The sequence below is a fragment of the Mustela nivalis genome (genome assembly GCF_964662115.1).
Source record: "Mustela nivalis genome assembly, chromosome: 4".
NCBI classification, from domain to species: domain Eukaryota; kingdom Metazoa; phylum Chordata; class Mammalia; order Carnivora; family Mustelidae; genus Mustela; species Mustela nivalis.
Window position 1 is genome coordinate 145621748 of NC_139023.1, and position 14788 is coordinate 145636535.

The window sequence follows — 14788 nt, forward strand, 5'->3', positions numbered from 1 at the left end:
AGACTGGTGGAAGAATGACTAATACAATAATTTGTGTCAGATGATGTTGAATTGGAATGGGCTCATGGTGGATGATAGGGAGAGAGATGATGGCTTTGGGATGTATTTTTAGAGGTGGAAAAATTATGACTTACTAAAGGAAAGGAGAAATTCAAGACTGACTCTTAGGCGTCTGGCTGAATAACTCATTATTATTATTTCTTAAGTTGAGAAAGTGAGGTGGGAGGAAATACATAGGTTTTGGTTCAAAAAAAAAGTTATGATTCAGACACATTAGTTTTGAGATCAGCATTCTAGTGAGATATTTATTAGGCAATTGAGTGTAGAAGTTTGGAGCTCTGGGGAAAGGTCTGGGTGGAGACACAAAGTTGAGTTATCAATATATTGATGATATTGTAAGCTTGGGACTGGATTGACTCCCCTAAGGAGATATTGTTTTTAGAAAAAAGAGTAAAGTCTCAGGGCTCCTTTAAGATGTAGAGATCTGGAAAACAGTAAGAATAAGAATCAGCAAAGGGAACTAAGGAGAAGTAACTGCTGAACTAGTTGGTAAACTAGGAGAGTGGGAGATCATGGATAGAAGCCAAGAGAAGACAGTGTAATCAAGAAGTTAATTAATTCTTCATCTCTTTGTTTTCTTTCTTTTTTCTTAAATTGAAGTATTCTGGACATGCAATATTGTATTAGTTTCAGGTATACACCATAATGTTTTGACAATTCTGTATATTACATGATGCTTACACCTTGGTGAGTATAGTTATCATCACCATACGTTATTATAGTATTATTGACTACATTCCCTATGCTTTACTTTAATTTTACCCATAAAGTCATGACCTGAGCTGAAATCACAAGTCAGATGCTTAACTGACTGAGCCATTTAGATGCGCCCTTCCCCTGTCTTCCCCACACTTTTTTTTTGACAGGTCTTGCTAAACATTTGTCAATTTTATCTTTTCAAAGAACCAGCTCTCATTATGTATTTTTTTTTTAGCCTATTTCATTTATTTCTGCTCTGCCCTTTATTATTTCTTTCCTTCTACTAACTTTGGGCTTTGTTTCTTGTTCTCTTTTTAGTTCCTTTAAGTTTAAGATTAAATTGTTTATTTGAGACTTTTCTTGTTTCTTGAGGCAGGCCTGTATCTCTGTAAAGTTCCCTTTTAGATCTGCTCTTACCTGGTCACAAATATTTTGAACTGCTATGTTTCTATGTTTTTTTGTTCCCAGGTATTTTTCCATTTCCTTTTTGCTTTCTTTGTTGATCTATTGGGGTGTGTGTGTGTGTGTGTGTGTGTGTTTAAGATTTTATTCATTTATTTGACAGACAGAGATCACAAGCAGGCAGAGAGGCAGGCAGAGAGAGAGGAGGAAGCAGGCTCCCTGCCGAGCAGAGAGCCCGATGTGGGGCTGGATCTCAGGACCCTGGGATCATGACCTGAGTGGAAGGCAGAGGCTTTAACCCACTGAGCCACCCTGGCGCCCCGATCTGTTGGTGTTTTAATAGCATGTTGTTTAGCCTTCATGCGTTTGTGTTTGTTTCTTCATTTCTTTATTATAGCACTTAACACTTTATATTGTAATTTATCTGCTTAAGTCCCTTAGTGCTGGCCAGTAGAATGTATTGGACTGTACAGTGAGATAGCTGCAAGCTATGTGTGAGTACTTTAAATGTGACTAGTATTCCTGAGAAATAAGATTTTAAATTTTACTTTTTTTTTTTTTAAGATTTTATTTATTTATTTGACAGAGAGAGATCACAAGTAGGCAGAGAGGCAGGCAGAGAGAGAGAGAGGAGGAAACAGGCTCCCTGCTGAGCAGAGAGCCCGATGCGGGACTCGATCCCAGGACTCTGAGATCATGACCTGAGCCGAAGGCAGCGGCTTAACCCACTGAGCCACCCAGGCGCCCAATTTTACTTATTTTTAATTAGTTTAAATGTAAATATTTATAGCATAGATAGTGCATTAAATAGATGAACTCTTCCACAGAGACGTCACGTAATCTATCTTTGTGTCTTCAGAGTAAAGATAATACCCTAGTTATAATAGCGCCTTAGCAAATATGAAGATATTTGTGTTAAAAGATATGTTTTAGGTGGCAATAGCTGTTTTACTCCTAAAGGTAATCTAAGCTAGGCTAGTCAGATGTATCTCATCTATTGATGTTGTATTAGTTAGCTCTTGCTGCACTAATGGTGTTTAACAAACCCTAATCTCTCAGTGCTGTATTATAACAACAAAACTTATTTCTTGCTTGGTTATGACCTGGCTCTAGGTTGTGAATTGGGTCCAGGCCTGCTATGTGTGTTCAGGCATGATGTCTTAGTGGGGTGCCAAAATTCAAAAGGCCAAGCCAGACCTTGCAAGCACATTTAAAACCTCTGTTTGGGGGTGCCTAGATGGCTTGGTTGGTTGAATGTTCAGCTTTTGATTTCAGCTCAGGTCATGATCTCGGGGATCCTGGGATGAGCCCTGCATCAGGCTGTAAGCCTGGTTCAGAGTCTGCTTGTCCCTGTCTTTCCCTCTGCTCCTCCCCCAACTCATGCACTCCCTCTCCGTCTCTCTCAGGTTCTCTCTCTCTCAAATAAATATATAAAATCTTTATAAATAAATTAAATTAGACCACTGTTTGTGTCACATCCACCCACATTGGGTTGACCAAAACAAGTCATGATTAAGCTCCAATATGATGAGTACAGAATGATTTTCTTCCCATGGAGGATGGCTAGAGAAGAGTGGCTATTTACTAAGCAGCAACAGTAACCATAGGTTAGTGCTGGTTTTCTTTTCCTTAGAGATGTGGTTCTCATCTGGGGATGATTTTGCCCCATAGGAGACATTTAGTTATGTCTGCAGTTGTTTTTGATTGATATAACTATCGGCATGGGGAGGACTGTGACTGACAGCTAGTGGATAGAGGCCAGAGATGCTGCTAAATATCTTATAATGCTCAGGACACCCTGCCCCTGAAGGAATTATCCAGTGCACAGCATCACTAGTGCCTAGGTTGAGATGACTTGCCATAAAACAGTAGTTCTAAAATTTTAGCATGTATCAGAATCACCTGTAGGATTTATTAAAATACAGACTCTCAAAGGAGTTAACTCTGAAAGTTTCTGATGTAGGTCTGGAATTCCTAACAAGTTCCCAGATGACAATGATGCTGCTGATCAAGGGACCATACTGTAAGAACCACGGCTTTAAGAATCAGTACATCGTGTAAAAGTTTTTTTCTGGATAATATCATTTGTGTGCATTATCATAGTACCTGTTAAAGCACTTATCACAAATTTGTCTTTTAGTTCTTTTATTTGGACTAAAAGAATAGAGATATACTCAGTGGGGCAGCTTTGGAAAAGAAGTTTACTCTCTCAGTCATGGCATTGGTACAAACAGATATTTATAAAATGTTCTATTTGTGAGACATGTTTTGAACAAGTAGAAGCTAATAATCTTGCTTAGTACTCCAGAGGAGAAGATTTAGGCTGATAGGTTCTTGATGAGATTGCAGAGATTGTACTTAACTTAATTGTACTATTGTAGTTTTATAACCAGTATCTTAAAAACAAATTTAAAATGATTAGTCTTGAGTTACAGGACATCTCTTATTCTGGATATGTTATTTAATTTTTTTGTTTAATGTTTATTTTGCTTGATAAGAACAAGCACCATTTTATGAAAGTCTTTGAGCTCACACAGATAAAATTGTGAAATGAAGAGAAAGAAAAACTAGCCAAATAGCTAAAACAAAGTTAGTGACAAAGGTCTTTTTATCATAGAACATTTAATGGTGGAGCTCTTAATGAAGAGTCATATAATTGAGTTATCTTCTGTTAGGGAACTCATAAGCTGGAAGAAGAAAAAGGTATTTAAAACTTAAGAACTCTTTAATTGGTAGCAAAACAACTTTTTATCTTATAACTCGAAGAAATAAATGTTCTGGATTAGCCCTAAAAATAATGTATAAAGAAAGAACAGAAGCATGGTCTAACATAGCACTGTCCAATAGAAGTATAATGCAAGTTGCATGTGTAATTTAAATTTTTCTAATAGCTACATTAAAAAGGATAAATTGGTGAAATTAGTAATAACAATATGTTTTTAATCCAATATAAGTAGACTTATTAATGAGATATTTTGTATTTCTTACTAATCTTCAAAAACCAATGTGTATAGCAAATCTAAAGTTGAACTAGCTATATTTTAAGTGTTCAGTAGCCACATGTAGCTAGTGGCTACCATATTGTACAACACAGATCTAAGAGTTACAGAGTTGAGTAATGGAGAGCTCAGTTTTTAAATTTTAAGATTTTCTTTGGGACAATAGAAAGCTATTTTTTGAACATTTGCCTGGGTCATTGAAGAATCTTTCTAAAGATACTGATCTGATTATTTCCTGATCATATGACTTACCTACTAAAAATTCTTCAGTAGGTTGTCATATTTTTCAAGATAATTTATACTTCATCTCTTAGTGCATTAAAGTCTGTATGATCTGGTTCCTTTCATCTGTCTCTGGCTCATTTCCTGATTCAATCCAATGTGTGTTGCCTTAGCTCCCAAAAGGACCTGCCTTTGTTTCCTGTAGATTTTACTTTTCTTTTCTTGTGCCATTAAGTGCTTTCCTCTTTACTGAATGCTAACTTGCTCTTTTACCTCTTTACGTAACTAACTTCTATTAGTATTTCAGAATTAGATGCAAAAATTATTTTCTCTGGGAAAAATCTCTGTTATTCACGAGTATATACTGTAAAGGCAGCATGTGCAAATTTTTTTTTTAAAGATTTTATTTATTTATTTGACAGAGAGAAATCACAAGTAGATGGAGAGGCAGGCAGAGAGAGAGAGAGAGAGGGAAGCAGGCTCTCCGCTGAGCAGAGAGCCCGATGCGGGACTCGATCCCAGGACCCTGAGATCATGACCCGAGCCGAAGGCAGCGGCTTAACCCACTGAGCCACCCAGGCGCCCCAGCATGTGCAAATTTAAGATACAAATTACAGACTGGGGAGAGTATATTTGGATCACGTGGAACAGCCATAGGGTTAATATCTACAATAGCAAAAGAGTTATAAATCAGTTAAAGACCAAAGTACAGTGAAAATGTAGGCAATCTTGAATAGGTATTTTCTATGAGAAGAAATATAAATTATTAGTGAAAGTTTGAAATATAATTTTTAACCTATCAAGTTAGTAAATATGTGAAAGAATGATTACATTTTAGCATAAGTACAGAGCAGAGCTGTCGAAAAGAAATTAATAACAAACCATATATGTAATTTAAAATTATCTAGTACCATATTAAAATTTAAAAATTTACAACTAGGGAGGAGTCAAAATGGCAGAGAAATAGCAGGCTGAGACTACTTCAGGTATCAGGAGATCAGCTAGATAGCTTATCTAAACATTGCAAACATCTACAAATCCAATGGGGGATCGAAGAGAAGAAGAACAGCAATTATAGAAACAGAAAATCAACCACTCTCTGAAAGGTAGGACTGGTGGAGAAGTGAATCCAAAGCGACGAGAAGATAGACCGCGGGGGGGAGGAGCCGGCTCCTGGCAAGCAGCGGAGCAACGGAGCACAACATCGGGACTTTTAAAAGTCTGTTTCACTGAGGGACATCGCTCCAGAGACTAAACCGGGGTGAAGCCCACACGGGGTCATTGTGGCCCTAGGTCCCGCAGGGTCATGGAAGGATCGGGGGTGTCTGAGTGTCGCAGAGCTTACAGGCATTAAAATGGGGAGGCCGGCTACAGAGACAGAGCCGAGGAGTGAGCTCCCAGCTCGGGGTAACCTTGAACTGGTCGCAGGCTCGGTGAGCTCGGATCGCGGCCGGAGGCCAGGGAGATGGGAATAATTGGGCGCTGTTCTCTGGGGGTGCACTGAGTGGGGCCCTGAGCTCTTGGCACCTCCGGGCTGGAGACTGGTAGGCCACCATATTCATTCCCGTCCTCCAGAACTCTATGGAAAGCGTTCAGGGAACAAAAGCTCCTGAAAGCAATCCAGAGATGATTACTCAGCCCGGATCCTGGTAAGGGCAGTGCAGTTCTACCTGGAGCAAAGACACTTGAGAATCAGTACAACAGGCCCCTCCCCCAGAGGATGAACAAGAAATCCAGCCAAGACCAAGTTCACCTACCAAGGAGTGCAGGTTCAATACTGAAGAGAGCAGCGGAATTCCAGAGGAGGAGAAAGCAAAGCACGGAACTCATGGCTTTCTTCCCATGATTCTTTAGTCTTGCAGTTAATTTTTTTTTTAATTGCTTTTTCTTCTACTGCTAATTTTTTTTAACCTTTGCCCTTTTCTTTTTTAACGGTTTTTAACTAGTTTGATATATATATATATATAATATATATATATATATTATATATATATATATAATATATATATATATATATTTCTTTTTTATATGTTTTCCTTGTTTCTTTTTCTTTCCTGAACCTCGTTTTATCCCCTTTCTCCCCAAGTGACCAAATCAGAAGTGATTTGGGATCACTTCTGATTTGGTTAAAGTGTATTTTTCCTGGGGTCTTTGCCACTTTTTAGTATCTTACTTGCTCCATCATATACTCTTATCTGGGACAAAATGACAAGGTGGAAATATTCACCACAAAAAAAAAGAAAAAGAGGCAGTACCAAAGGCTTGGGACCTAATCAATACAGACATTGGTAATATGTCAGATCTAGACTTCAGAATGACGATTCTCAAGGTTCTAGTTGGGCTTGAAAAAGGCATGGAAGATATTAGAGAAACCCTGTCCAGAGAGATAAAAGCCCTTTCTGGAGAAACAAAAGTACTAAAATCTAACCAAGTTGAAATAAAAAAAGCTATTAATGAGGTGCAGTCAAAAATGGAGGCTCTCACTGCTAGGAGAAATGAGGCAGAAAAAGAATTAGTGATATAGAAGACCAAATGACAGAGAATAAAGAAGCTGAGCAAAAGAGACACACACAAATACTGGACGATGAGGGGAGAATTTGAGAGATAAGTGATACCATAAGATGGAAAAAAATTAGAGTAACTGGGATTCCAGAAAAAGAAAGAGAGAGGGGAGCAGAAGGTATATTGGAGAGAATTATTGGAGAGAATTTCCCTAATATGTCAACGGAAAAAAGCATCAAAATCCAGCAGGTGCAGAGAACCCCCCTCAAAATCAGTAAGAATAGGTCCACACCTCGTCACCTAATAGTAAAATTCACAAGTCTTAGCAACAAAAAGAAAATCCTGAAAGCAGCCCGGGAAAAGAAGTCTGTAACATACAATGGTAAAAATATTAGATTGGCAGCAGACTAATCCAGAGTCCTGCAGGCCAGAAAGACCTGGCACGATATGTTCAGAGCACTAAATAAGAAAAACATGCAGCCAAGAATATCCAGGTAGGCTATCATTGAAAATAGGAGAGATAAAAAGCTTCCAGGACAAACAAAAACTGAAAGAATTTGTAAACCAGCAAACCAGCTCTACAGGAAATCTTGAAAGGGATCCTCTAAGCAAAGAGAGACTCTAAAAGTAGTAGATCAGAAGGAACAGAGACAATATACAATAACAGTCACCTTACAGGTAATACAATGGCACTAAATTAATATCTCTCAATAGTTACCCTGAATGTTAAGGGACTAAATGCCCCAATCAAAAGACACAGGGTATCAGAATGGATAAAAAAACAAACCCCATCTATATGTTGCCTACAAGAAACTCATTTTAGACCCGAAGACACCTCCAGATTTAAAGTGAGGGGGTGGAAAACGACTTACCATGCTAACGGACCTCAGAAGAAAGCTGGGGTGGCAATCCTTACATCAGATCCATTAGATTTTAAGCCAAAGATTATATTAAGAGATGAGGGTCTGTCCAACAAGAAAATCTAACAATTTTAAATATCTGTGCCCTAACATGGGAGCAGCCAACTATATAAACCAATTAATAACAAAATCACAGAAACACATCAACAATAGTACAGTAATAGTAGGGGACTTTAACACTCCCCTCACTGAAATGGACAGATCATCTAAGCAAAAGATCAACAAGGAAGTAAAGGCCTTAAATGACACACTGGACCAGATGGACGTCACAGATATATTCAGAACATTCCATCCCAAAGCAACAGAATACACATTCTTCTCTAGTGCACGTGGAACATTCTCCAGAAAAGATCACATCCTGGGTCACAAATCAGGTCTCAACCAGTATCAAAAGACGGAGATCATTCCCTGTATATTTTCAGACCACAATGCTCTGAAGCTAGAACTCAATCACAAGAGGAAATTTGGAAAGAACCCAAATACATGGAGACTAAACAGCATCCTTCTAAAGAATGAATGGGTCAATATAGCAATACAAGCCTTTCTCAAGAAACAAGAAAGGTCTCAAGTACACAACCTAAGCCTACACCTAAAGGAGCTGGAGAAAGAACAAAGAAAACCTAAACCCAGCAGGAGAAGAGAAATCATAAAGGTCAGAGCAGAAATCAATGAAATAGAAACCAAGAAAACAATAGAACAAATCAACGAAACTAGGAGCTGGTTCTTTGAAAGAATTAATAAGATTGATAAACCCCTGGCCAGACTTCTCAAAAAGAAAAGAGAAGGATCCAAATAAATAAAATCATAAATGAAGGGGGAGAGATCACAACCGACACCAAAGAAATACAGACCATTATAAGAACATAGTATGAGCAACTCTACGCTAATAAATTTGACAATCTGGAAGAAATGGGTGCATTCCTAGAGACATATAAACTAGCACAACTGAAGCGGGAAGAAATCGAAAGCCTGAACAGACCCATAGCCAGTAAGGAGATTGAAACAGTCATCAAAAATCTCCAAACAGGGGCGCCTGGGTGGCTCAGTGGGTTGAGCCTCGGCCTTTGGCTCAGGTCATGATCTCAGGGTCCTGGGATCGAGCCCTGCATCGGGCTCTCTGCTCAGCGGGGAGTCTGCTTCCCCCTCTCTCTCTGCCTGACTCTCTGCCTACTTGTGATCTCTCTCTCTCTTTCTCTCTGTCAGATAAATAAATAAAATCTTTAAAAAAAAAAAAATCTCCAAACAAACAAAAGCCCAGGGCCAGACGGCTTCCCGGGGAAATTCTACCAAACGTTTAAAGAAGAACTAATTCCTATTCTCCTGAAATTGTTCCAAAAAATAGAAATGGAAGGAATGGAAGGAAAACTTCCAAGCTCATTTTATGAGGCCAGCATCACCTTGATCCCAAAACCAGACAAGGATCCCATCAAAAAAGAGAACTACAGACCAATATCCTTGATGAACACAGATGCGAAAATTCTCACCAAAATACTAGCCAATAGGATTCAGCAGTACATTTAGAGGGTTATTCACCACGACCAAGTGGGATTTATTCCAGGGCTGCAAGGTTGGTTCAACATCCACAAATCAATCAATGTGATACAACACATTAATAAAAGAAAGAACAAGAACCATATGATACTATCAATAGATGCTGAAAAAGCATTTGACAAAGTACAGCATCCCTTCCTCACCAAAACTCTTCAAAGTGCAGGGATAGAGGGCACATACCTCAATATCATCAAAGCCATCTATGAAAAACCCACCGCAAATATCATTCTCAATGGAGAAAAACTGAAAGCTTTTCTGCTAAGGTCAGGAACACCGCAGGGATGTCCATTATCGCCACTGCTATTCAACATAGTACTAGAAGTCCTAGCCTCAGCAATCAGACAACAAAAGGAAATTAAAGGCATCCAAATTGGCAAAGAAGAAGTCAAACTATCACTCTTTGCAGATGATATGACACTCTATGTGGAAAACCCAAAAGGCTCCACTCCCAAACTGCTAGAACTTGTACAGGAATACAGTAAAGTGTCAGGATATAAAATCAATGCACAGAAATCAGTTGCATTTCTCTACACCACCAACAAGACAGAAGAAAGAGAAATTAAGGAGTCAATCCCATTTACAATTGCATCCAAAACTGTAAGATACCTAGGAATAAACCTAACCAAAGAGGCTAAGAATCTATACTCAGAAAACTATAAAGTACTCATGAAAGAAACTGAGGAAGACACAAAGAAATGGAAAAATGTTCCATGCTCCTGGAGTGGAAGAACAAATATTGTGAAAATGTCTGTGCTACCTAAAGCAATCTACACATTTAATGCAATTCCTATCAAAATACCATCCATTTTTTTTTTTCAAAGAAATGGAACAAATAATCCTAAAATTTATATGGAACCAGAAAAGACCTTGAATAGCCAAAGGAATATTGAAAAAGAAAGCCAAAGTTGGTGGCATCACAATTCCAGACTTCAAGCGCTAAGACAAAGCTGTCATTATCAAGACAGTATGGTACTGACACAAAAACAGACACATACATCAATAAACAGAATAGAGAGCCCAGAAATAGAACCTCAACTCTATGGTCAACTAATCTTCGACAAAGCAGGAAAGAATGTTCAATGGAAAAAGGCAGCCTCTTCAGTAAATGGTGTTGGGAAAATTGGACAGCCACATACAGAAAAATGAAACTGGATCATTTCCTTAAGCCACACACGAGAATAGACTCAAAATGGATGAAGGACCTCAATGTGAGAAAGGAATCCATCAAAATCCTTGAGGAGAACATAGGCAGCAACCTCTTCGACTTCAGTCACAGCAATTTCTTCCTAGGGACATCGCCAAAGGCAAGGGAAGCAAGGGCAAAAATGAACTATTGGGATTTCAAGATCAAAAGCTTTCGCACAGCAAAGGAAACAGTTAACAAAACCGAAAGACAACTGACAGAATGGGAGAAGATATTTGCAAACGACATATCAGATAAAGGGCTAGTGTCCAAAATCTATAAAGAGCTTAGCAAACTCAACACCCAAAGAACAAATAATCCAATCAAGAAATGGGCAGAGGACATGAACAGACATTTCTGCAAAGAAGACATCCAGATGGCCAACAGACACATGAAAAAATGTTCCACATCACTCAGCATCAGAGAAATACAAATCAAAACCACAATGAGATACCACCTCACACATTCAGTCAGAATGGCTAAAATTAACAAGTCAGGAAATGACCTATGCTGGCTGGGGTGTGGAGAAAGGGGAACCCTCCTACACTGTTGGTGGGAATGCAAGCTGGTGCAACCTCTCTGGAATACAGCATGGAGGTTCCTCAAAAAGTTGGAAATAGAGCTACCCTGTGACCCAGCAATTGCACTACTGGGTATTTACCCTAAAAAGATACAAAAGTGATCCGAAGGGGCATGTGCACCCGAATGTTTATAGCAGCAATGTCCACAATAGTTAGACTATGGAAAGCACCTAGATGTCCATCAACAGATGAATGGATAAAGAAGTGGTGGTATACATACACAATGCAATACTACGCAGCCATCAAAAGAAATGAAATCTTGCCATTTGCGATGACGTCGATGGAACCTGAGGGTATCATGCTTAGTAAAATAAGTCAATCGGAGAATGACAACTATCATATGATCTCCCTGATATGAGGAAGTGGGGAGGCAACATGGGGGGTAAAGGGGGTAGGAGAAGAATAAATGAAACAAGATGAGATTGGGAGAGAGAGACAAACCATAAGTGAATCTTAATCTCACAAAACAAACTGAGGGTTGCTGGGGGGAAGGGGGTTGGGAGAGGGGAGTGGGGATATGGACATTGGGGAGGGTATGTGCTGGGGTGAGTGCTGTGAAGTGTGTAAACCTGGCGATTCACAGACCTGTACCCCCTGGGGATCAAAATACATTATATTTTTATTAAAAAACATTTACAATTAACTTCCATTATTTATTTTGTCTGAACATGTCCAAAATGATTTTAATATCTAATCAATATAAAAACTTACTAAAGAAACTTTTAATGTCTTTATACTAAGTCTTCAAAATCTAGTGTAAAGGTTTTAGAATACTCTAATTTTTACTAGTTATGTAGAGGAATAGGTGGTTTTTTTTCCCAAATATTTTATTTATTTATTTGACAGAGATCACAAGTAGGCAGAGAGGCAGGCAGAGAGAGAGAGAGAGAGGAGGAAGCAGGCTCCCCACTGAACAGAGAGCCCGATGCGGGGCTCGATCCCAGAATCCTGGGACCATGACCCGAGCCAAAGGCAGAGGCCTTAACCCACTGAGCCACCCAGGCGCCCTGGTGTTTTTGAACATTATTAATGAAGATGTATTTTGGAGGAGAATTTGACAATATTTATCAAATTAAAAATATAAATGATTCAGGGTTCTATTCCTAGAAATCCATCCTTCAAAAATACTAATATCCTTTTAAATATTATGGATATGTAGACGTAGATGTTTACTGCAGTGTTGTTTGTAACAGGAAAACATTGGAAACAGCCTAAATGTCCTTGTCTTATAGAGGTTTCATTAAATAATTATGGTAATTCCAGACAGCAAGGTACTCTATAACCTTTAAAAATGTGGGGACTCTTTAGGTTAACTGAGTTTTTATAATGAGTTAAATAAATTTTAACATGATATAATCATGTAAAATACTTAGACTGTGTCTGGCACATAGTTAATGTTATATATTATTTGCAATTATTATGATTAATCATTATTATTACTGATATGGAGGAATCTCCAGATATGTTAAGTGAAAAAGAAATTCAAAGTGTAGAACTATGTGTTACCATTAGTTTTGTAGAGGGGAAAAAAGAATATATATGTATTTGCTTGTATAGTTGTACAGTATCTGCAAAAGAATATGTAAAAAACTGATAACATTGATCATATTCGATGAGGTAACCTAGACTGTGGGGGTGGGGATAGAGACTCTCCACAATGTTCTTTTTTCTACCTTTTGAATTTGATCCATGATCAATATCTTTGTGAAAAAATTAAAATGTAAATCAAATTTATTTCTCTTAAATATTTTTGAGAAATCCACACCTTACCATTAAATTATTTCTATAATTAATATGTATTATTATTATTTTAATCAAGAAAAATAATACAGGATATTTTTATTTCAGTTCTGTAGATTGGCTAGATGATATGAGATTCTGGGCATATTTAATTTTTAATTTTTGATTAATCAGAAACACTTGGTTTCAAAATGTATATGACTTTTGGAAATATTTCTAAGTTGCCTTTATGTTGTCACAAGAAAGTTATACTTAATAAAATTTGGTTTTGCAGAACATTATGTTAGTGCCCTAATATAAATGAAATGAAATCTGTGTGCAAGTGATAATCTAAGAGTTGAGGTCTTGTGAAGAGGATGGAAGAATTCTAGTTCATTCATATTTTACAGTTTGACCATCTTGTTTATCATATTTTCTGGACAATGTGAATGATAATTTTATATTTGAAATATATTGCTCTTTCTTATTCATGAGAACTTACTGTCACTTGTGTTTTAGGATTTGGAGTGGATCAGTTACGAGATGACAATCTTGAGACTTATTGGCAATCAGATGGCTCCCAGCCTCATTTAGTAAACATCCAATTCAGGTAAAACATTTTTGGATTTTTCAATTTGTGTAGGTTAAATGGACAAAGCGATCTATTTTATTTACATAAAATTGAAAGGCATAGAAATTGTAGTGAAATGCACTTAGCTCTGATTTATTTATAAGCCTTGAGATTATTTTTCTATGCCTCTAAATTGTGTTTTAAGTTTACTCAGCCTTGTCTTTTGTGAATTTTTTTAAAGTACTTTACACGGTCCTTTTACATAGAGATTTCTTAAATATACTTTTCAATATGATTTATTTTGGAAAAATATGCTTTGCTTATGACCCAAAGCAATGAATGCCTTAATGCATCTCATTAACTACATCTGAAGTGATAATAGTAAGTTCATTAGGTATAGTCTATTCACATAATTCTCAAATTTGTATTTCCATTTGGGAAAAATAAAATGTTTTGACCTAGGACCTTTAAGGATATTTTGAGTTTTGAAATGCTTACTTTCTCAGGGAAAGGAAAATGACTGTGTTTTTCAATTGCTTTGAATTTATTGATATAAATGGAAACCAGCTAACTTGATTATTTTGCCCATTTATATAATATATTTTGACATTTTATAGCATTGTATTTTTAATTTTTCTATTCTTTTTAAAAGTTTATTCTTTTTTTTCCTTTTTATATTCTTTTTAAAAAGATTTTAAAGTAATCTCTACACCCAATGTAGGGCTTGAACCACAACCCCGAGATCAAGAGTCACGTGCTAAGTTGCATAATTAAGCCAACCAGGTGCCCCTTTAGTTTGTTTTTCTCACTGAGGGTACAGATCAGCAAATTTCTTTTTCTTTCTTTCTTTTTAAGATTGAGTTATTTATTTGAGAGAGAGAGAGCGAGAGAGAGAGGTTATGAGCGATCACACAGCGGGAGAGGGAGAGACAGACTCCCGGCTGATCAGGGAGTCCGTTGTGGTGCTTGATTCAGGGACCCTGGGATCATGATCTGAGCTAAGGCAGATGTTTAACTGACTGAGCCATCCAGGTGCCCCAGATCAGCAAAGTTCTTATGCAAAAGCCAGATAATAAGCATTTTACACCTTCTGGGCTATCGGGTCTCTGTTGCAACTACTCAGGCCATTATTTTATGAGAGCAGCATAGGCAATGCATACTGGCTGAATTTAGCTATTCTCATTAAACTTTATCTTAAAAAAGTAGGTGGTGGGCAGAGTTCACCCGATGGGTTATAGTAAGCCAACTCCTGTCCTTATGTATTAAATATGTATACACCAGAAATAAAAACAGCACCTAATATTTTTTAGAGAGCTGAAATACCAAATGCTTTACTAAAATGTGTTACCCATTCATTTCATTTAACCTTTACAGCTATT

General features: G+C 37.5%; 1 protein-coding gene across 4 annotated transcripts in view; it reads left to right on the plus strand.

The window, feature by feature from the left end:
* Positions 1–14788, plus strand: part of ANAPC10 (anaphase promoting complex subunit 10) — a 110648-nt gene that overhangs the window by 16587 nt on the left and 79273 nt on the right. For all 4 annotated transcript variants that reach the window (XM_082728284.1, XM_082728283.1, XM_082728286.1 and 1 more), the window contains exon 3: positions 13358–13448. In XM_082728284.1, the coding sequence (XP_082584410.1) occupies positions 13358–13448 (91 nt within the window). The remainder of the gene's footprint in view (positions 1–13357; positions 13449–14788) is intronic.